The sequence below is a fragment of the Bombyx mori genome, chromosome 15 (genome assembly GCF_030269925.1).
Source record: "Bombyx mori chromosome 15, ASM3026992v2".
NCBI lineage: Eukaryota > Metazoa > Arthropoda > Insecta > Lepidoptera > Bombycidae > Bombyx > Bombyx mori.
In genome coordinates this window covers 15,845,749-15,867,856 of record NC_085121.1, presented here as the reverse complement: position 1 = coordinate 15,867,856, position 22,108 = coordinate 15,845,749, and the positions used below count along the sequence as shown (strand labels likewise).

At 33.8% G+C, this 22,108-nt stretch overlaps 5 protein-coding genes across 6 annotated transcripts in view; 3 read left to right on the top strand and 2 right to left on the bottom strand.

Annotated features, from left to right (window-relative positions):
• Nucleotides 1-1,754: 1,754 nt before the first annotated feature.
• LOC101738873 (probable glutamate--tRNA ligase, mitochondrial) lies at nucleotides 1,755-5,322 on the bottom strand. The gene is made up of 6 exons (XM_021353387.3): nucleotides 4,843-5,322; nucleotides 4,350-4,545; nucleotides 3,667-3,881; nucleotides 2,861-2,976; nucleotides 2,651-2,760; nucleotides 1,755-2,299 (listed from the first exon to the last, which is right to left on the bottom strand). Exons 1-6 carry the CDS (start codon nucleotides 5,187-5,189, stop codon nucleotides 1,766-1,768), a joined length of 1,518 nt encoding a protein of 505 aa, XP_021209062.1. The 5' UTR covers nucleotides 5,190-5,322; the 3' UTR covers nucleotides 1,755-1,765.
• A 397-nt stretch (nucleotides 5,323-5,719) lies between these two features.
• Nucleotides 5,720-7,511, top strand: LOC692843 (leucine zipper protein). The gene is given in 3 exon segments (NM_001046688.2): nucleotides 5,720-5,768; nucleotides 5,905-6,504; nucleotides 7,240-7,511. Coding segments are annotated over 3 exon segments (798 nt in total). The 5' UTR covers nucleotides 5,720-5,765; the 3' UTR covers nucleotides 7,435-7,511.
• Nucleotides 7,512-13,011: 5,500 nt separating this feature from the next.
• Nucleotides 13,012-15,135, top strand: Ndufa2 (NADH dehydrogenase [ubiquinone] 1 alpha subcomplex subunit 2). Of its 2 annotated transcripts, XM_021353313.2 has the most exons (4): nucleotides 13,214-13,428; nucleotides 13,496-13,602; nucleotides 14,313-14,393; nucleotides 14,994-15,135. In XM_021353313.2, coding segments are annotated over exons 1-4 (270 nt in total). In that variant the 5' UTR covers nucleotides 13,214-13,348; the 3' UTR covers nucleotides 14,996-15,135.
• Nucleotides 15,136-15,389: 254 nt separating this feature from the next.
• Nucleotides 15,390-19,960, bottom strand: LOC101738730 (probable pseudouridine-5'-phosphatase). The gene is made up of 4 exons (XM_004923003.5): nucleotides 19,492-19,960; nucleotides 18,985-19,203; nucleotides 17,629-17,861; nucleotides 15,390-16,601 (listed from the first exon to the last, which is right to left on the bottom strand). Exons 1-4 carry the CDS (start codon nucleotides 19,613-19,615, stop codon nucleotides 16,428-16,430), a joined length of 750 nt encoding a protein of 249 aa, XP_004923060.1. The 5' UTR covers nucleotides 19,616-19,960; the 3' UTR covers nucleotides 15,390-16,427.
• Nucleotides 19,961-20,483: 523 nt separating this feature from the next.
• LOC101745556 (glypican-4) overlaps nucleotides 20,484-22,108 on the top strand; it is a 121,137-nt gene continuing 119,512 nt past the window's right edge. The window contains exons 1-2 of the mRNA XM_004923048.5: nucleotides 20,484-20,561; nucleotides 20,660-21,119. Of these exons, the coding sequence (XP_004923105.3) occupies nucleotides 20,969-21,119 (151 nt within the window). The 5' untranslated portion in view covers nucleotides 20,484-20,561; nucleotides 20,660-20,968. The remainder of the gene's footprint in view (nucleotides 20,562-20,659; nucleotides 21,120-22,108) is intronic.

Here is a 22,108-nt window from a genome sequence, read left to right as displayed (position 1 = left end):
TGGCCTAATGGATAAGACGTCCGGTGCATTTATTTCTAGCGATGCAAACGATGTTCGAATCCTCCAAGCGGGTATCAATTTTTCTAATGAAATACGTACTTAACAAACATTCACGATTGACTTCCACGGTGAATGAATAACATCGTGTAATAAAAATCAAACCCACAAAATTATAATTTGCGTAATTACTGATGGTAGGACGTCTCGTGAGTCCGCACGAGTAGGTACCAACCGCCCTGTCTATTTCTGCCGTGAAGCAGTAATACGTTTCGGTTTGAAGGGTGGGACAGCCGTTGTAATGTAAAACTGAGATCTTAGAATTTATATCATTTTTTTATTGCTTTGATCGGTGGACGAGCCTACCTGGTAATGGTTACCTCAGCCCATAGACAATACAACGTAAATGCCGCCATCCACCTTGTGACATAGGTAAATATTGTGAGCTTGATTTTGTTACCCGATGTTATTCTTTCTTCGTAGATATCATTAGTGAGCATGTGTCAAGTACGTAATTCATTAGAAAAATCGTTACCTTTCTGCGGGATTTGGACACCGTCGCTTGGTACGAGTAAGCGGGTTGTCTTATCGTTTAGAAATACTTATGTTTAAAAAAATTATTTCAATAATTGTTATTAAACAACTCTTACGACGACTGTACAAGCTCATCTCGTTGTCTCGTGTGCCTCTCGTCCGCTTTCGTCGCGTAGAGGCTCGACGCGAGACCACACCTTGTACACACTCCTATCAAATGAGCTTCGGATGCCCGTTGTGGTGGACCTAAAAGAAACTGACGCAGTTGGCGGAGAATTAAACGAACGAGTGTGTACAGGCGCTCTCTCGTTTTCATCGCAAGACTCACAGAGACCCTTTGACTCGAGCGCAAAAAACCGACACGCTTCCAAGTGCGAACGAGAGCCACAAGACGAGACAAGGACGCCATGTACACACTCGTCCGCAGGCTGTCTCGTGGTGTCTCGACGAGCGTGTACAGCCGGCGTTACAGATTCATAACAAGGACTTGGTAAAGATGTCTCGACTGGGCTCATGACTACTAAACTCCCGATCCATTAACAGTGATTTTAGGTACCACAAGCACCGGTCACCGGCCTCGTCGAACCCGTCGCTTGCGACGAAGAGCTCGACGAGTGAATTAACCCACAGACACAGCCCACTGATCTTCTCAGTGGGTCGCGTTTCCGATCCGGTGGTAGATTCTGCGAAGCACTGCTCTTGGTAGGGCCAGTGTTATCAACACTCCCGGTTTGAGTCCCGTGAGCTCACCTACACATCAAGGAGAAGCTGAAATAGCCTCTCAAGGCTATCAGCACCGGTAGGAAAAAGTTAAGACTACTAAATTGTTGAATTTTTAATTTTATCGCTTTCTATATCCTATATATCTTTGTGTCTTTGGTCAAATGTTTGCCATATAGGTAACATATTTTTGACGGCTCAACCTTAGATTTTGCCCGCCACACAACGCATGAAACAATTAAGTGTATAATCTATGGCATGAAAGTCCGTGCCCTAACTAGCAAGACGCTCAGTTTACTCGTAGTTACGTCATTATGTTGTGTCTCAATTCTTTCTGTCTCTCTGTCTCTTTCTTCAATTCTCAAGTCTGTCTTTCCAGAATGACGGAGATTTCTTATTTTAGTAAATTAAGTTAGTAAAGTGCATACATACTTTACCGTTAGGGATCATATGTATGTCCGTTTTCCATATATACCTATTATATAATAAAAAAAAACACTTAATGAAACACAAACTATCTCAAAACTGCTTTAATTCTTTCTAAAGACCGATCCTTTCCTAATAATTCCATCATTTCTGCTACGCCGGGTCCCTCTTTGAGGCCACTCAACACTGCTCTAAGACTCTTCATTAATAATGGAAATTTAACACCGTTGTCCTCGGCGAATGCCTTCAAAAACCCCTTCAAAGAATCCTCATCGAAGGACCTTATTTTTACTAATTGATCAACCAACTTCCGAAGCAAAGCTTCATCCATGTCTACACTACTCGACGGTAGAATCCATAGGAAGCCGTACTTCGGTGTCAATAAATCTTCTATCCTTGTCACTCTCGAAGTGGCCCAGGTTAGGACGCTCGCGATGTTCTCCTCAGACAAATCCGTTTGATGATCAGGGTAGGTCTTCTTTACCAATTGTTTTAGTTTTTCTACTAATTGTCCTGACAATTTCGGCTGTTTTAAATAACGTTTCATATCTAATCTGTTACATTCTTCTAAAAGATCAGGGTTTAGACGACTCGGGTGTGAAGAAATCTTGTCAATTTTAAACTGAAAAAAAATTATACGGACCAATTAATATTTAATTATATTTGCAGATACTAAGCATGAAGTTTGCCTTATAAAAAATAACATTTATATAATACATTGGGAAAGCAAAGGGACATCGTGTTTATCTAGAATTTTCCTAATAATCTAAGTTCAAACATAAAAAATTTAGTCATCTTATGTATTAAGTTATTTTCTTTCATTTTACTATTGACAGTTTGAAAAAAAAATACCCAGAAGGAAATGATAATGGTATTTTTTATTTACACAAACTGACACGCATTGTGATACGAAGGTATCAATATACTTATTATGATCAGAATTTTTAAATTATTATTTGATTGATTATGGCACCTCTTGGGTCAGTTCATCCATTGTCCTCAAACGAATTCCAGCGCCTGACACGTGATCAAAACCACCACCTGACAGGGTTATGTAATTCACCAACGCCAATGGCAATATACCTGATAGATAAAGTACAGTTTTTAGTATACAAATATAATTCTACTAAGGGAAATTGAAAATAAATGATTATGTTTATCCAGTAAACTAGCTGAACTATACCTTTATTCCTATAATCCTCAACTTTGACGTCGCTCTGTCGTTTACTTAACTTCGTGCCGTCCGAGTTGACTATCAACGGTAAGTGACCAAACAATGGCGGAGTCCAGCCGAAGCCTCTGAAATGTGACATTGTCTGTAAGTCTGAAGATCTCACACATCAATAGGGCCATTTAGATCAGTAGTAGCAGGCAGCAGGATACAATCCCAAATCCATCTTGCTCGCAGCCATATATCTGCCACAGCTCGCAGATTGTAGAGTGAATTATGGTCCACTATCCTGTATAATTCTGTCACAAAGCAGTCATGCATTCATGTCTGAAGAGTCAGAGTTTTATACAACACAATTCAGAATTCAACCTCATATAGGGTGACCTCATATGTAGGGTGACATTCACTTTTTTGCTTTCCTTATAGGTAGATGACTAACCTGATAATTTAATGAAACCAATGAGATCAATAATGATAGGGGCACAGTCAAGCCGCTGCCTATCATACTGATGCCTGTGCACTCTAGAAATGCTCAATAACACCCAAAACACTATGGTTTGCTCAAATATTCAATCTATACACAGCTATCATTCTATATGAAACTCTTCTTAAAATCCTTATTTCTATACTTCCAGTTCTACTATAAACTAATAATTGAACTTTTTATTCTTGCAACTCTTATCACTCAATGGAATAACTAAATAGACAAAAAAAAATCAACAGTATACTATAAAAATAATCTCAATAATAAAGTCAGGTGTTTAAATAAATTATTAAAAAACAAAATGTACTTTCGCACCATTCGGCTTGAAACGAACCTGTAAATCAACAAATGTTTGGTAGTAGATATTTGCCACTCAACACCCCTCAGAACATGTGTTATCTTCATCATGTGGTCATCAACTACATTTGCAAAATGATACGTAGGAAAGCCATCACTCTTCATAAGCACCGGATCTCCTTCATTTAGGGAAACATCGTAAGCTATTCCTCCATAGATTAAATCTTCAAAAGATTGACAGTCTGATGTTAACTGGAAAAAACATATAAATTGATTTTTTATAGCTGAAAATGGACCGTTTCTTTTGCTGCAGATTAATGACAACAAATTTTGTGGTTACTGAAACCCATATTTAAATTGGAATGCACAGAACACAACAGATTAGTTGTACCTAGTGATCTTCTTATCAGCCCACAGACATCCAATGCTGGATATAGGCCTCCCTCAAGCCTCGCCACAAAGACCGGTCCTGCACTGCCTGCATCCAACAGATCCCCATGAACCTCAATAGACCGCTGGTCCATCTTGTGGGAGGCCTACCCACTATATGTGATGTGATAAACATTACTAATTGGCTAACACAAAATGTAATATACAGTCTCTAGTCTCTCAGTCTAAGTTAGGACTTAATTGAGCTTGAAATAAAGATACAACTTTGTATTGATACATTCTTTTTTAATGCTAGAGAACCCACCATTTCAATGAAAATGCATTTCTTACTTTAAACCTGATACAATAGGGAGTCCCGGCTTTCATTTTTTCCGAAATCTCTGTATGTGACAGATTTCTACATCTATTATCATATTTTGGTATCCGTTGTGATCTGATAGCATCTCTGCGTAGTATATTCAATCTTCTCTCAGTACAAAAACATTTGTAAGCTGAACCATTTTCTAAAAGTAATTTTATGTGTTCTCTGAAAATAACCTTTTTTATTTACTTTTAAAAGTAAAAACTGAAAAAAGTTCTCTATTAAAATATTCTATCGCCTCTACAGTACATTTAATAGTACTAATTTAGTAACTTGAAAAACTGCCCTAAAGCTCTGTGTGAATGTTTTTTGTTTTTCATAAAGTACATTTCAAATTCGTTGAAATACAAATTAAATGTTAATTCCATACCTACAAAGTAAACTTTGTTACATCATCTACTTGTGTGTAATTGTGTGTTATTATATTTGTTTTTTTTTTGCTACAACGCTACTTCAACTTACTGGTAAATATTTAATCTCTCACTCTGTACGTACGGACCGTAGGTACCAGTACCCGGGCCTTCATTGTACACGATTCCGGCCCATTCCAGATCGCTCACAAGGGCCTCTAGAGCTCCTTCAACTTTCCGCGTTTGATCCGTATCTTCAATTCTAAGTATGAACGCGCCATTATGAGATTTTGCGAATAAATAATTATATAAAGCCGTTCTAAGGCCTCCTAAATGTAAATAGCCTGTTGGACTGGGAGCAAATCGTACTCTGACTGTTTCAAAAGTATGTGTTTTACGAAGCTGATTGATTTTAAATAGACTGAAAAGAGTTAATCTAAATGAACGGTTTATTATCATAATTTAGAATCGCAATTAACCAGTGATACAAGCGTGTTCAAGGAATCACCGAAGGTTGTGTCAAGGTTCGAGTTTGTTTATTATTTTAGTTTAATTTTTAAGGTTATGTTTTTCAGTTTCATTTTTTTTAATGGCAATCTGTAGATTAACAATGGTTTAGATTTATGCATTTTATGTGAGGTCAGATTTGATAGTTATTGGGCTTTGACTTTTATCAAGTTTTCGTCTTTAGAGCGAATGAAACAAAAAAATCGACCTATTTCAATAATTTTCTACTAACGCTTAAGGAATCTTCACACTTCTGAGAATCCATCTATTTTCTATTAGCTGTGAAAGAAATTAACATGCCAATTATGATTTCTACTTTTTTTTTTCAAAATATCGGTGTTGTCAAATCATGTTTTCGATTTCGATAGTGTTATAGTTTCGATGTTTCTCGTTCCATAAACTGTTTTTCGAAAATTCGTACCCTCCTGCACTGTCTAGTGTCTACTGTCTATGTGATTGTTATTTCACTAAAGTTCAGATGTCGAAATAGCAGAGAAAGTGATTAGAAATTACGAAAATCCAGTAAAAATGGTGAGTTTTGGTGATAAAACGATTAAAAGTGTTCACATAATTTCCATTTGTTGTCAAATTAATTTCAATTAGTTCCTACAAGTCGTGAATTTAAATGACAGTGCTGCAAAGGTTATGATATGACGTTTGTTTCCAGAATAAATTAAAATCGTCACAGAGGGACAAAGTGAAGAAGTTCGTCGCTTTCACGCAGACGAGCGAAAGCACAGCTATATATTGTCTCTCACAAAACGATTGGAAATTAGATCTGGCCAGCGACAATTACTTCCAAAACCCCGATGCGTACTACAAAGATTCCATAAAAACCTCAGTGGATAGAAAAAAGCTTGAACAACTCTTCAACAAATACAGAGACCAACAAGAACTGGATAAAATTACGGCAGACGGGGTCATGAAATTCTTAGAAGACCTAAACTTAAGTCCAGAGTCAATTTTAGTTTTAATTATAGCGTGGAAATGCAAAGCAGCTGTACAATGTGAATTCACTAAAGATGAGTTTATTATGGGCATGGTTGAGTTGGCTGTTGACGGATTAGACAAATTAAAAGCTAAATTACCAACATTAGAATCAGAATTAAAAGATTTAAATAAATTTAAGGATTTTTACCACTTCACATTCAACTATGCTAAGAATGCTGGTCAGAAAGGTCTAGATCTAGACATGGCGATAGTTTATTGGAATATTGTATTGCGTGGAAGGTTTAAGTTCTTAGATGCTTGGTGCAAGTTTCTCACAGTAAGTATTGATAATATTAACCAAATTCATTTGATTCCTTGTTCAAAAGTAATTCTTATTAATATTTCCATAGTACTCTTTGTAAGGATGGCCCTTGTTAATATGGTATGTAATAATAAAAGTATTTATAATATATATATAATATAATATACCTGACTGAATTGAAGAAAATATTTCTTTTTTCAGTAATGAGAGATATATATGGTTAGTGTGGATTGATACAAACGTATCTTGATCACAAGACTGATCAAAAATTCCCTACTTGAACATTTTCATGTACTTTGAATTTAATATGTTCTAGTTATTTATGCCACAAAATTTAAGATAAAAACTTTTTTGAATAAACTATCCTAAAATTACAGTCTACACTCATAAGGCAAACAAGCCACATTATGCCCTAAACTTAATTTCCTAAAAGTCTTCACTAAAAAATACAGTAAAATTTATCACTTTCATGGTTTCCATTAATGATTTGCGATTAGAGTAATATGTGATATAATTGTTTGAAAATAGATACACAATGTCAAACGGATAGGTCATTCATACTGACGCTGGATAATATCTTTGATAGTCTGTTATCCTTTAAACTGTCATTTCTTGAGATTATTTTTCCACTAAATTATCAATTGCTATACTCGACATATTTCTGATGAAAAACAAGTTGAGGAATAAATTATTACAATTACTGGAATATGAAACAATTCAAGCTCAAATTTTTACCTTGTAATATTTCAGGAGCACCACAAAAGATCTATACCAAAAGACACATGGAATCTTTTACTAGACTTTGCAACACAAATCGACGATGGCATGAGCAACTATGATGCTGAAGGTGCTTGGCCCGTATTGATTGATGACTTCGTAGAGTGGTGCCAGAAGCAGGAATTGACCTTGGATGGGGTCAAAGCTTTAGAGCCGGTGTCTGGCTAGCTGATGGCCTTTGGCTCACCGCCACTTGAAGTGACAGCTCCGAACATTGAACAAGACTATAGTTCTACGGACTGCCCATCATCAACACTGACAATGTCCCGCTGTTTTGTGTACACCATTGGGCTATATACCGTACAGTGGCTAGTGATGTTCTTCATTATAGAACTGTGTAGTTGATTTAATCGTGAAGTGCACATAAACTTGTTGAGGTTTATTAGATGTTGGTTAAGACATAGTGTCCTTAATGTTGCACAATGTGATTGATCCTTATTAACTTATGTCAAGCATCATACAGACCTCTTAAAGGGTTTAAAAATGGAAGGAAGGTGTAATGCAAACTTTATGTGCTAATGAAACTTTCATTAACCATCTATAATTAATAGATAAAATTAATTCTATTTTGAACAATTTTGTGTTTAGTGTAAATATGAAATTCTTTGTTTATTACTGTTAAAAACAATTGTATGCATATAACACAATACTTTCACACGGATAATAAATTTTATTAATGTCCGTCTAATCAAATAAATCATATATTTAAGTGTCAAACTAATACTTTCTCACAGATCATTTTTGTCTCTTAGCTTTTGTCTACCTTCATTTAGAGTCACCCTTAGTTCTCCACAACATTTTTTGCACACTATCGGACAATGAGGCTTGAGATACTCTGCATTGCCATGCATGTTACCACAAAATATCAATCACTTTGCAACATTTTAATGATTACCTACCTAATTAATTATTTGTTGTATCGGGCACCTTAAATTGTAAAAAGCTACGAATTTTCATCTGTTAGACATTATTCAGATTTTATTAATATTTTACCTATTATGGTATAATCCCTGAAATTTGTAAATAATAAAAAAATATATTCTGAAAAATAAAAATATTGTTCTTAAAATTGTTGAACATGAGTGATCCGCAAACTGTATTGCCAGCACTATAACGTAGTTGAGTTAAAAATATTGTAAATATGTATAAATTTCTATTGATATTATATTTTTATATATTTAAATTTCATTTTGCGGTTTGATTTCTTTCATTTATCGGGGCTAACTTTAGATATTTGAAACAATAAAAATTCTCAAGTAAAAAGCAGGCTACATACGGGAACAACCGATTTAAAATTCGTTATAAAACTTAACGAAAAAAAAAACAACAAAATCAAGAATATAATATATGTATTGCTTTTTTTTGCGTTACTCTAATTTTAAGTTATTGTCTTCAGAGCTATGAGATCGGAGGTTTGATTTGATGTAAATTAATCTTACTCATTAAATTGAACTTACAATCTTTTGGTTCTGTGTTGTTTTGCAATTTGTATAATACGTTAGAAGAGTGCTGTTGCTTGCTAGTAAATATTAACTCGTAATGCGTTTGGTACTTAGTTAATTGTACAAATATATGAAATTTTAAATTGACGTAATCGAGTAATAATTACATACATTAAACTGTTAAATCGTGTGTTTTTTTAAAATAAGGATTATTATAGGTAAACGATGCAATATACGTAAATTGTATTTTTTTGTCAAGCAGTCCTTAGTCTACAATCTAGAAGGCCCGTTTTCTTAATATTTATCTTTAACCTTTATCGGGCTGTTATAGTTTAGGTTGGCACTCCAGAAATACCGGTTAGTCTTGCGCGAACTTTATTATAATTTTGTATTAAATTAGATCCTTACGCGGAATTGGCATTGGATAGGTCACATTTTGAGAAAGCCCGATACCCACCTATCAAAGAGAGCACTGACCTGGAAAGTGTCTGAAAAAAGGAAGAGATGCCGCCCCATAACAACTTGGCGACGCTCGGTGGAGCAGGAACTAGGTGTCTTGGGCATGACGTAGCTAGAACAGGCTGCCCGAGACCGATGTAAATGGAAAAATTTTATTCGAGCCCTACACCCCAGTAGAGGGTAATAGGAAATAATGATGATGATGATGTATTAAATTATAATAAAAGTACCTATGTGGAGAGGTGAGTTTATAGAGTCTCTATGGACAAAAACCGTCATTACCTAATGCGATATATGAGTCGTCTATTATCAAAGGCGGCAATCTGTACATTTGGACAAAAAAATTTTATTGATATGTCAATACAGATTTATTTGAATATAATCGTCTCCTTCAAAGAATACGGTTCAAAACCTGCATTAAATAAAGGTTAATAGTTAACCTGTTATTTATCTAAGATGTCGTTCCGAAGAGTTTTGTGACTGCCAATGGAATACAAAGTCAATAATTCGTTTTTCTGATTTACCAATCATTGTCCAAAAGTCAGATTGCCGCCTTTGATAATAGTCGACTCATATATGATATCGATCGATAAGCGTTTGCAATATAAAAGTCGATAATAGGTTAATAGTCGATAGTGTTAGGAACTAGCCCGCACACAAGTTTAACGATGGACAGGGAGGCTTGGCCCTCTGACCCTTCAAACATCTCGATCCCTGCGGGTCTTGACAGTATCAGATCAGTGAAGAGGCAATTAAGCTGCTTTTGCAAAAAAAATGGAAGATTTTAATGATTACGTGGTCACCGTGATGTTATGATAAATGCAATAGGTAGCAACACCGTTTATTGAAACTAATTGCGCGTCATCTTTCACACGTTGATGGAACTACGCCATAAAGCTTCTCTAAAGTGGCAAGATTTAAAATTTACAATGGTGCTGCACATAAAACAAACAAAAAACCTAGGCAGAAATATAACATTATTATGTAAAAATTAATTTTCTATTCAGGTTAAGAGCTCCTTCATGCAATACATTAATAAAAAATTGAGGTATTTTCAAGTGGTTCAGCCGTCTTTCACGACTTCCGGTATTGATAATGAATTTAAAATTCAAATTTACTCTACTTTCTACCACGGTATTTAAAAAATTATGAGATAATATGAAGTACGAAAACGTAATGCGTTTCGGTTTGAAGGTCGGGGCAGCCGTTGTAACTATACTGAGACCTTAGAACTTATGTCTCAAGGTGGGTGGCGCGTTTACGTCGTAGGTGTCTATGGGCTCTAGTAACCACTTAACACCAGGTGGGCTGTGAGCTCGTCCACCCATCTAAGCAATAAAAAATATGCAGGTAATTTTGAGTTATATTAAGTTAGTTATAAAGTTAAATTAATTATAATTAAATTATAACAATCCTTCTTTTTAATGCATCTAGTTTGTCAATTTCACTGATCGAATGAACATATTTTGGGTTATAACAACAAAGTAGTCTAAAAACATAACATAGAGCAGCGGTCAGGGAACTTTTAATTAATTTTGTGTATGATAATTTGGTCTATGATATTACCCCATGGCGAAGAACAAAAAAAAACGAAATCGCTTCTTTTTAGCATCTTTCATATTAAGTATAGCCTCCATGACAATTTTGAAAAAAAAAATAGATTTTTTTCGTTTCATTTCATTTCGTTTCATCGAGTTTGCAATCACAACGATTCTAAAGAAGTTTCACTTCAATATATACTATTTACTCACAAAAAAATCATTTTTACCCCCCAAAATTTCATTTTTACTTCGAGACCGTGTCCTAGGGTGGGTGGTGGCATTTACGTTGTTGATTAGGGATTCATAGATATCTATATATTTAGAGATTTATTCGCTGGTAGCCTAAGGTGCGAACCAGTGGTAGAATCTGGAAAGCACTGTTCTTGTTAGTGTTAGCAATTCTCTCGGGCTAAGCCTGTAAGCTCAACTACCGGAGCAGTTGAAATAGCCCCTTAGGATACCTATGAAAACGAAACAAAATTGTAGGTCATGGTGTTCGGGTTATTGAAGTGAAAACTTCTTTAGAATCGTTGTGATTTCAAACCGGATGCAACGGAAAAAACGACAGGTAAGTGACACAAATACAAAAATGTGTAGGATGAAGCCAGCAAAGACTGAGACAGAAATATACATACTATTTAATACAGCGCCATCTGTGAGATTTTTTAAATACTAACATGTATATATGAAAGCTCTTGTAGTGAATTTTAATTTAGGATTATACGTGAAATTAAAATATCAATTCACAGAGGGCGCTACCATACAATTATTTACTAATGACAAAATTTCACATATACTTAAGACGTTTAGGATAATTGTATTTTAATTTTGGTTTCACTTCTACCACGTGTGAATTGCACACATTTTGTGTTTTTTTTTTATTCACTAACCCGGTGAAGGAGCTTACGATCAACCTAGTATTAAGTGGTTACCTGAAGATATGAGAACTAAGTCTAGATTTTATTGTATAATGCTGTCCTACTCTTTAAAAGCCGAGACGTGTTACTGCTTCGCATTGATTTTAATTCAAATCAAATCAAATCAAAAAATTTTTTTTTTTATTCAACATAAATGAAAGTACATTCTTGTTGAACGTCAAAAGAACTACCGCCAATTCACAAGAACTAGCCTCCGTCCTGAGAAGAATTGGCAAGAAACTTAGCGGGCAAGTCTTTTTTTTTTTTAATATGAAATTATTATTTATTTATTTTTTAATATTAGATTATTATTTTTTTAAATATGATTTTTTTACAATGAGTATTATAACGTAACAATTACTACGATATTGAAATGCCCGGAGCGAGCAACTCATTCCCACTTTGTGCAATCTTCTAGATAATAATTGACTTTATAGTAAGCTTTATTGCACAGATGTTCTTTAATAGTTTTCTTAAACCTATGTATATGTAGGTTCTGAACATCTTGTGGGGTTTTGTTGTACAGGCGCACAGACAAACACCCGAATGAGTTTCGTATCTTATGTAACCTACTCATCGGCACAACAAGCTTGTGTTTGTTCCTAGTATTTCTATTATGTATGTCCGACTTTTTAGGAAACTCCTCAATATGTTTACGAACATACATCAAATTTTCAAAAATGTACTGGGATGGCACAGTGAGAACTTTAATTTCTTTAAATTTCTCCCTCAGGGATTCCCTTGAGTGCATGTTATAAATAGCACGTATAGCTCTTTTCTGCAGAATAAATATCGTTTCTACATCGGCCGCATTGCCCCATAGCAAAATGCCATAGGACATGACACTGTGGAAGTAACTAAAGTAAACTAAACGAGTCGTGTCCGCGTTTGTTAACATTCTAATTTTTTTTACTGCGTATGCTGCAGAGCTGAGCTTACTCGCCAATTTATGAATATGAGGTCCCCATTGCAGTTTGGAGTCCACTGTTATACCAAGAAATACGGTTGACTCAACAAGCTCCAATGATTCCTCAGAAACAATTACATCACTATCCACTTGTCTCACATTTAAAGATGGTTTAATACATTTTAAAGTAAATTTAATACATTTAGTTTTCTTACTATTCAATAATAGGTTATTGATACGGAACCAATGAACCACACACGAAATCGCATCATTCACTTCGTCATAGACTTGTAATTGTCGTTTAATTTTAAATAATAAAGATGTATCATTTGCGAATAGTACGACCTCGTGTCGGGACTTAATAAAACTAGGTAAATCGTTTATATATATTAGAAATAAAAAAGGACCCAAAATGGAACCCTGAGGTACACCCATTCATATCGGTTCTTCTAAAAAGTCCATCGAAATTTTAATGAATTCTCTCCATTTTTCTGAAATATTTCATTGTATCTCATCTCAATTTTTTTAATTAACTCCCCATTATCAATTTCAGAAAGCTTGCTTAATTTTGACGCTCCGTTTTATTTTTATGTAGCAGTTAAGGATTCAGCATTTTATAATAAATAAAAAAAATGGTTGTGTGGTATGATAAATATTAAGTGTATAACCTATGGTATGATACCTTTGCCGTCCTGGCAATTAAAAAAAATTCAAGAAAAAACTCCAAGTGTCGAAAACCTCAACCAAATAATAAATACAATTAAAACTATCGAGAGCTGAAATTCAGAAATTTTAAAGAATTCATAGCTCGTGAAAATGGCACTCCGCCTGGGAGGAGCACTGAAAGAACTGCGTATACATTTATGTCAAACCAGCAAACAGTCTGAGGGAGTGAGGTGAATAACTTGATTACATAAACTGTAAAATAATCTGCAAATGCCAATTTTTTTTCCCTTTTTCCAGGGAATTTATCAAAAACAACTATGTCAATATTAAGAAGGAAAACCCCAATTTTCCTATATTAATTAGAGAATGCAGCGGTATTCAACCTAGAGTGTGGGCGCGTTATGGTGAGTTACACGCAAGAGATTATTTTATACCGATTAAAGTTAAATTTCATCTTATTAAAATTAATTTAATTTACCTTCTTCTCTACCTATTCGCTAGTAGCCCAAGGAGCTATTCCAGCTATACGAGGAGATGTAATACCTTGTAAACGTTATTAATATTCCTACTTTAAAGTGTTCATAACTCTGGCTTACACAGTCAGTATAGTATTCAAGAGTAAACCACCCCAAAAATAATGCATGTGCCCTGTTTGTCTAACCGTTGACTGCAATAAGAACAAGTAAAGTTTCAATCATCAAGATCAATTCAATCAAGATTTCAAAGTATCAATTGAGTCGTCTATTATCAAAGGTGGCAATCTGTGCATTTGGACAAAAATTTTTCATTGATATGTCAATACATATTGATTTGAATATAATCGTCTCCTTCAAAGAATACGGTTCAAAACCTGCATTAAATAAAGGTTAATACTTAACCTGTTATTTATCTAAGATGTCGTTCAGAAGAGTTTTGTGACTGCCAATGGAATACAAAGTCAATAATTCGTTTTTCTGATTTACCAATAATTGTCCAAAAGTCACATTGCCGGCTTTGATAATAGTCGACTCAATTGTGGGTAACTAAATTTTATAGTTCAAACTAAGCTCTAGACATTCAGCACTTAAACAATAGAAATATAAAAAAAATTTGAAAATCAATATTTAACTTTCAGAAAAGGGTGTTGAAACATCTGAATCTTTAACTGACTTATCTAGTGAACAGGTGCTCAAACTAATCAAGAGTCTTGTTAAATGTAATACTATTTTAATATTGATCTTTCAGTATTTTATTGGCAGTATATTTGATTTTTAGTTTTTAAGCATTATAAATTTGATTTAACCATTAATTTTTTACACTCATCCAAACCATCAAGTATATGTATCTTTTATTTTCTTGCAGTTGATTCAAGTAACCATTAGCAGATAATTATCTAAGTCACATAACAGAGGCTCAATTTGATGTGACTATTTATCAGAATATAGAATAGAAGCATTCTCATCTTGCTACTGTTACTACCACCCTTCGACCATGCTAGTGGTATCTTTTTCCTATGCAACAGTTTCATTCAATACTTACCCTGTGACCGTCCTGCCTATTTCCGCCATAAACCATTAAAAATTTTGCCAGGAAAAGTATTCCAATATCCATTATCATGTCATTGGTCTCTGATATATATTCTACACCAGGTAGAGCTCTATGCATATTTACCTCTAATAATGCTCTGTATTTATCAATACTACTTTGCCTGAGTTATGACTGAAACTAACTCTCTTCACTAGTACAAACAATATAAAAAAAGAAAACATAAATTATCATTATCATATTTCTTATTCTACTAAATTTTATTTTTCAGAAAGAGGAGCTGAAAAATCAACACCTCTCACAAATTTATCAGCAAATGATGTTCAGTCGGCCATCAAGCAGTTAGTGAAGTGAATTTAAGTTAAATATTATGTAATTGTTCATTAATAAATGTTTTATTAGCGTTTAGAAAATATTTCAATAGCAACATGAAGATTGCAATTTTTCATTCCCACTCAATGTATTTATTCAATAAGTGTAACATCTGAATTTGTAAATGAAGACAAAAATATTATGACATAATTTAGATTGAAATGTAGGGCAAGCACTGTACATCCTTTTGTTTCCAAGTAGAAAATAGTGTTGATATCATTTAGGGATTGTGAGCTACAACCAATGATTATAATATTTTAGATAATGATTATAGTAACATATATAGACACAAAGATTGGTGAAAAGATTTTTATTATGCTTAAAATTTAAACTCTAAAACAAATCTGAAATGGCAAAATTAAACAATATTAAACATTGATGTACAATTATCATAAAACTATACATACAGCTGTTATTACAAACATTTATTATGAATTAGTCTTTATGATTGTAACACAAATACTCTGAAGTAACAACCCTTGGCATAACTAAAAAAATTCTAGAAAAACATCTAACTGGATTATGAGCATTCAAAATGCAACCGAATAATATAATTTCAATAATATAACATGAAAATAAACTAAAACACCTATTATTACTCATAAAATAACTTTAGTGTCTCTACACTATTTTTGTTAAATAGCCACAAATGTGCTAAGCTTGTGGCCATTTTACTTTTTCTTTTCAGCAGCACATGACAATGTCATGTATTGTCGATATGTGGATAATTTGATTTTGCCATTAATACTGAGTGTATGGAACCCAATTCCATATGTTCAAGTAATTAATATATGAAAACGTTTAAAAAATTGAAAAAGGACATCACTAACCTTGTTTGTAATGTAACACAATCTACGACTAATCAGTGTTTGGAATCAACACGCTTAGCGCAAATTGCAAAATGAGTAATTTCTAAACTTAAAAAAAAAACAAATTTGTGTGTAGGTTGCACCCCTGGAATTGCTTATAAGGGTAATCAACATATGAGTTCAGGCAGTAATAATAATAATTGTGAACCTTCCCTACTTTGAGAATGGTTCGTTTTCACCCTGTATTCCAAGAGCTAGCACTAAGTAACCTGCCTAAAGAGGAACCATGCAGTCTACCATATGAATACTATTCATATTTGTTTAGCAGAAAACTTGATTTACTTTACTTCGTAGACATAATTAGACACTGGTAACAACACACATTTAGACTGTTCAATAGCCATTTAACACTACTATTATATAATCACAATATTTAATATTTTTAATTATTTAAAACAATTGTTCGTTCTACAATCTGCTCATTGGACGTATTGCCTTTGACTAGTAAATCATCTAATCTAATATTAATAAGCTGGTAACCCAAACCACTCTGGTTGGAACTTTGCTAAAGTTGGTAACACTACTGTGGCGTGTTTAGTCAGTCTCTTGTCTGTGTGTGGGTCGGGTACCATAACTACTTGCATGCCAGCTTTTATTCCTGCTGTGACGCCATGCGGGGAATCTTCAAACACAAGGCACTGAAATAACAAATAATCCATTTAACAAGAGACTTTTTTAACAACAAATTTATTAATATATACATTATTATATTTAGAATGTCAGGCTGCACACTTAACGTTAATTGTTTATTGGAGCTCATCTTCTTCTTTGTCGTTTCCTCATTACTGAGGGTCGTGACCACCTTGGTCCAGTTTTGGAGCTCATAGACAACTGGTGGTAGGACCTCTTGGGAGTCCGCACGGGTAGGTACCACCACCCCGCCTATTTCCGCCGTGAAGCATTAATGCGTTTCGGTTCGAAGGGTGGGGTAGCCGTTGTAACTATACTGAGACCTTGGAACTTGTATCTCGAGGTGGGTGGCGCATTTACGTTGTAGATGTCTATGGGCTCCAGTAACCACTTAACAACAGGTGGGCTGTGAGCTCGTCCATCCATCTAAGCAATAAAAAAATAAATAAATAAAACTAAAATTTAGATGCCGTCACACACTTTAAAACATGGAGTTAAAAGTCTCGATTGTGTTGTATAGTTAATGGCTATTCCACCCTTCAAGACCAAACGCAGAAGCAGTTGTGTGCTTTGTGGCATTAAATCTGAATGATGATGCAGTACACTTGTATAATATGCCCTCCCACTAAATATGGACAAAGTCATACAAATTAATTAATAGTGAGAAAGGTAGGTACCACCGCCTTGCCTATTTCAGCCGTGAAAAAGTAATGCGTTTTGGTTCAAAGGGCGGGGCAACGGATGTAACTATACTGAGACCTTAGAACTTATATCTAAAGGTGGATGGCGCATTTACGTTGTGGATGTCTATGGGCTCCAGTAAACATCAGGTGGGCTGTGAGCTCGTGCACCCATCTAAGTAATAAAAAAATAAATATATGTATACTTATATATATTTTGCGGTATGCAGTGGCCTGGCATTGCTGAAGTTCATGTCCAACGGTAACCACTTACCATCAGGTGGGCCGTATGCTCGTTTGCCTACAAGGGCAATAATAAAAAATAAAAATAAAATTATTTCAAATTCAAACTTACCTTTGAAGGTTCAGGTTTGTCTGGGAATCTATTGGCTGCCACAAGGAATATATCAGGATGTGGTTTCCCAAATTTCACCTCCTTATCAGAACTTCCCATGACCATGTGGTGGAAAAGTTGGAAGAGCTCCTTATGTGCAGCAACTTTAGTCTTCACTGATCGTTCACTTGATGACGTGGCTAGCGCGAACGGTACTTTTGTTTTATGTAAATGCCTTATTAGTTTTTCTGCACCTGTGATAGATCATGAATCAAGTATATTTTAAACAAGATACTTCAATTATATATATTTTTTTATCGTTGATTGTATTCTACATGGCAGAGATTTCATAAAATGGGTGCCTTTTAATAATTAGAGACCATCATGGCAAATTAATTTCCTTGGAGAAGTATTTTTTTTATAACAACAGTATTTTTATGTTGGGTATACAGAAACATATTGAGGAGTGAAAAGCAATTTAAGTGACATTTTTGTAATTTTACTTTATAGTTTAAAATTTGGAAAAAATATAATAACAAAAAATCTTCTTCAGCTATTTGAATGGAGTCAACTTAATATTAGTAATAAATAAACTTAATAATTTATTATTACATCGAACTTTTAATACCAAATAAAATGCACCTTTAATTACAATGATAATTGTCGTGTACTACGCGAAATGTCTCTTATACCAAGCGACAGCCTTTCACCCCTCGATATGTATATATACAATCAGAAATATTGATTGATGTCACAAGTGTAACAGAAAAAATCGCCGAAATATAATTTATAGAGATTTTTTTAAACTGTTGACCCAGCCATTCACAAATACGATTGGTTAAGCAGTTATTAGTTCTGGAAAAGTTGCTTGAGCCTTTTTAATTTCTAATGACATGATCAGTAGAAAGGAATATGGGTTTTCCAATGCAATTTTAGCAGTGAACAATTGGAATAGCATTATTGTCATATTTAATATAAAATATATAAAAACTATACTATAATATACTAAATACATATGTAATCTAATATTTTATTTAATTTCTATATATACACTTAATTTTTTACTGGTGGTAGGACGTCTTGTGAGTCCATACGGGTAGGTACCACTACCCTGCCTATTTCTATTTTGAAGCAGTAATGTCTTTCGGTTTGAAGGGTGGAGCAGCTGTTGTACTGTAAAATCTGAGACCTTAGAACTCATATCTCAACCACTTAACACCAGGTGTTAGGTCTACCCACCTAAACAATAAATAAAAAAATACTGTTTCATTCTTTAAAAGTTACAAGTAACTTTCCATGCATTTAAAACCATGGAAAAGCAAAAGAATATTATTATATCTTAAATATTTCTTTAATACAATTAGGAAATGAACAAACCATCTAATAAGGGTGTACCAGCCAGCATCTTATCCCCTAAGACAAGTAATTGATCTCTAAATTCTGTAGGAGTCACTGGTAAGTTCAGTTCTTTACAGAGGATTTCAGAGAGTCGTTGCTCTGTACCACCCAAGATCTTCATCATGAGCTCATTGGTGTATGTGTGGCCATATTGCGCACAAAGTTGCGTTATCATTTTTTTGTAAACTTGCTCGGTGTCTGGAAATTGAAAATGTTTTAATGGTTATTTTACCTTGCTTTCACAACTATATGCTACATCTAATTCAAAATGAAATTTATATTATATAAACAATTAGGACTATATATAAAAAAAATATAAAAAAATGTTATTTTGTTAGTTAAAAATGCTTTTTATTTCAATGTCTTCATTCGAGATGTTATTAGTTTATATGCTCTTTTAAACTAGTTTTATTTTTTGGTATGATATGGTTTATTTCAATGTAATAACATAAAAAATAATAAAATTATACAAACATACATACATACCTAATAACAAACCGTCCATATCAAATATACAGTGGGTGACGGTCTTAAAATTATTCGTCGAGTAGCATCGCGCGCCAACAGCTTTAGGAACCGTTCTTACTATTCTCAATAAATTAAACCTCATGATTGAACCAGTTACGTAAATACAACAACTAAATAATTAATAATTAACTAAAACCAAACAGTATCTCATTAGGTAAATATTAGTTTCTTAGATTGACTCAATAATCCTTTCGAAAACTTTTCGTAGTGTGAATTAATTAATTAAAATAAACGGAATATTATATTCAGACTGAACTTTGTCTGCATATGCAAACCTATTCTTTACCTACTTTAAGTTAGTTTATCCATTCTGCACTTTACAGTAGGAATCTGTAACAGTTACACTACTCTGTGGAAAGGAAATAAATTATAGTCGGATTTTTAATTAGACGAAGCCAACTGACAGTAGCTAATGTCACTTTGTGAAATAATGTTACTATATTTAAAGTAATAGTGATGCGTTCAGTTCTCGTTCAATCACATGAATGAACAATGAGTGTCAAGAGTTAATCATTAATTTCAAACTATAAAAGAATATTATTTATATTTTACAATAAAATTGTATTAAAGTGCTCCAATATATGTTACTAGTAGTATGTAACTACAATTAGTTTTTTTTATTTTCATTACATACCTATAATTGTTATATTTTATACATCTATAATTTCAACTATATGATGTATTGGAAATAGGACAGTCTTACAAGCTTCCTCGCAATGTTTTTCTTAATGTTTAAAACACTCGGTATTCAGTACAGGTAGATACTATAGGAACATAATATTTCGTCGAAAACTCATTGGTATGTACAAAGCACGCCTAAAATTCAAACCCCGTACCCGATATCGGCAATTCGGCACACCAACTATTCACTAGACAATCGAGGCAATTTCATTAATTCAGGAGTTTTTTCAATCATTCAATTTGTCACAACACTATTTTTATTTCATCAGAACCTGACAACACAGTAAACGTCAGTTGACTTCGTCTAATAAAAAATCCGACTATAGGTGATGCGAACAACAAATGATGTAAGTATAGAAAAAAATATTTTGTAATCAACTTTTAATTTTCATATTAATTAATTTTCAACTTGTGAATTGAAATTGTAATTTAATTCGTATTTTAGTAACATAGCAAAACTACAAGCTGGCAATGCTTCGAAGCTCGCTTTCGGCTGACTTCAGTCGTACAGTACAATACAGTCGGGCTGCGACCATCATGGATCGCAGTTGAACGGTCGCGGGTTGCGTGTGGCATCTCTTGTATCGTAAAATAATTTCAAGATATTAGTTTTTAATAATTTAATTAATGGACTTAGGGTTAAATTTGTGTTTCTAATAATTAAATTATATTCTTGAAAATCACTAAAACGGATGTGAGAGAGTGTTGTCGTATCGAACTGTCGCTTAACAAAAAATCGATTTTCGGATTCAATATGAAGAGTCTTATACTATTTCTTTTGACTGTGTGTTTTTTGGCGGGAGCCAATGCTGCCGATACGGAAATTTCGTGTACAAATGTGAAAAATATGTTTGAAAAGAAAGGGATGTCCGCGATGGTAGATATTCAACCGCAGCCAAACTCAGGTGAGAATCACGCGCCGCTCTACAGCTGAATGTGATAATGATAATGATAGTACATGATATGGTTGTTGTTAACATGCTTTCGCAAACGAAACACATGTTACAGATATTCTATTTTAAAGCACATTAACGGTAAAGCGGCGTAAAGTGTAGCTCAGTGTGGTTTATTTTAATCACTTCAAAAGAAAATTTATTCTCTGAAGAAAAATGCTTTATCGCTAAAACGAGAACAGTAGTTTTGTTAAATCGCCAGACTCGTGTTTGTTTGTATGTTGATGTTGTACCTACCTTCTAACAGCAAGTAAAACTTTGATAATAATGTAATAAAGCTTTTTTTTAATTTAAAGTATGATTCTTTGATTAGAACTACATGTAAATATTGTTTGTTCGAAATCGTTTATTAAATCGCTTTGTATAAAATCCAAACTATTTAATTTTAAAATTTAATCAGTCAAGTTCCTAAAGTAAAAATTTGTTAAAAAGATGCATTGTCTTGAAACGAATGCAGCGTAGAACAATCGAACCGTTAATGGCACGCTGTCCTTTTTTACCTGAGACATAAAAATAGAGATGCCCATGCATTGTATAAAATATTCTGGAATCTTGACAAAAAAAAAAGGAAACGCAGTTACTCTTTTAATTAATAGTACGTACTTATATTATTATATTTTTTATTGCATTACTTGTGGGACCTAATTTTAGTAGAATTTCATTGTCAATGTTTCTTTGAATATTGGCATGGACAGTCTAAAATCATTAAAGTCATAATGTACTGACTGCCTTGATTAAATCAACCCCAGTCTTTGGTAGATTGAAAGCACGACTATCTATCCAGGAAGGTAAACCATAGGTATTGAGTACCATTAGTTGGCTCGTTTCTGAATATAATTATTTTCCAGTTAAACCATTTTTGTTTTTACCGTCACCTTGAAGTGACGACTATTTTCAATTACGATTAAAAACTTTCAGAAAGCATTCAACGTTATGGTCGA

What these genes read in the sequence shown, in the direction of transcription:
- LOC101738873 (XM_021353387.3), bottom strand. Translation starts at nt 5,189, where the DNA reads ATGATAATAAACCGTTCATTTAGATTAACTCTTTTCAGTCTATTTAAA. An exon ending in CCTATTGTATCAGGTTTAAA is followed by an intron (nt 3,882 to 4,349) that starts GTAAGAAATGCA and finishes TGTTTTTTCCAG; the next exon opens with TTAACATCAGACTGTCAATC. An exon ending in TGGATGAACTGACCCAAGAG is followed by an intron (nt 2,300 to 2,650) that starts GTGCCATAATCA and finishes ATTTTTTTTCAG; the next exon opens with TTTAAAATTGACAAGATTTC.
- Ndufa2 (XM_021353313.2), top strand. Translation starts at nt 13,349, where the DNA reads ATGGCACTCCGCCTGGGAGGAGCACTGAAAGAACTGCGTATACATTTA. An exon ending in AAACAGTCTGAGGGAGTGAG is followed by an intron (nt 13,429 to 13,495) that starts GTGAATAACTTG and finishes CCCTTTTTCCAG; the next exon opens with GGAATTTATCAAAAACAACT. An exon ending in TAGAGTGTGGGCGCGTTATG is followed by an intron (nt 13,603 to 14,312) that starts GTGAGTTACACG and finishes TTTAACTTTCAG; the next exon opens with AAAAGGGTGTTGAAACATCT.
- LOC101738730 (XM_004923003.5), bottom strand. Translation starts at nt 19,615, where the DNA reads ATGAGGTTTAATTTATTGAGAATAGTAAGAACGGTTCCTAAAGCTGTT. An exon ending in TATGGACGGTTTGTTATTAG is followed by an intron (nt 19,204 to 19,491) that starts GTATGTATGTAT and finishes TTCAATTTCCAG; the next exon opens with ACACCGAGCAAGTTTACAAA. An exon ending in TGGTACACCCTTATTAGATG is followed by an intron (nt 17,862 to 18,984) that starts GTTTGTTCATTT and finishes GATCTATCACAG; the next exon opens with GTGCAGAAAAACTAATAAGG.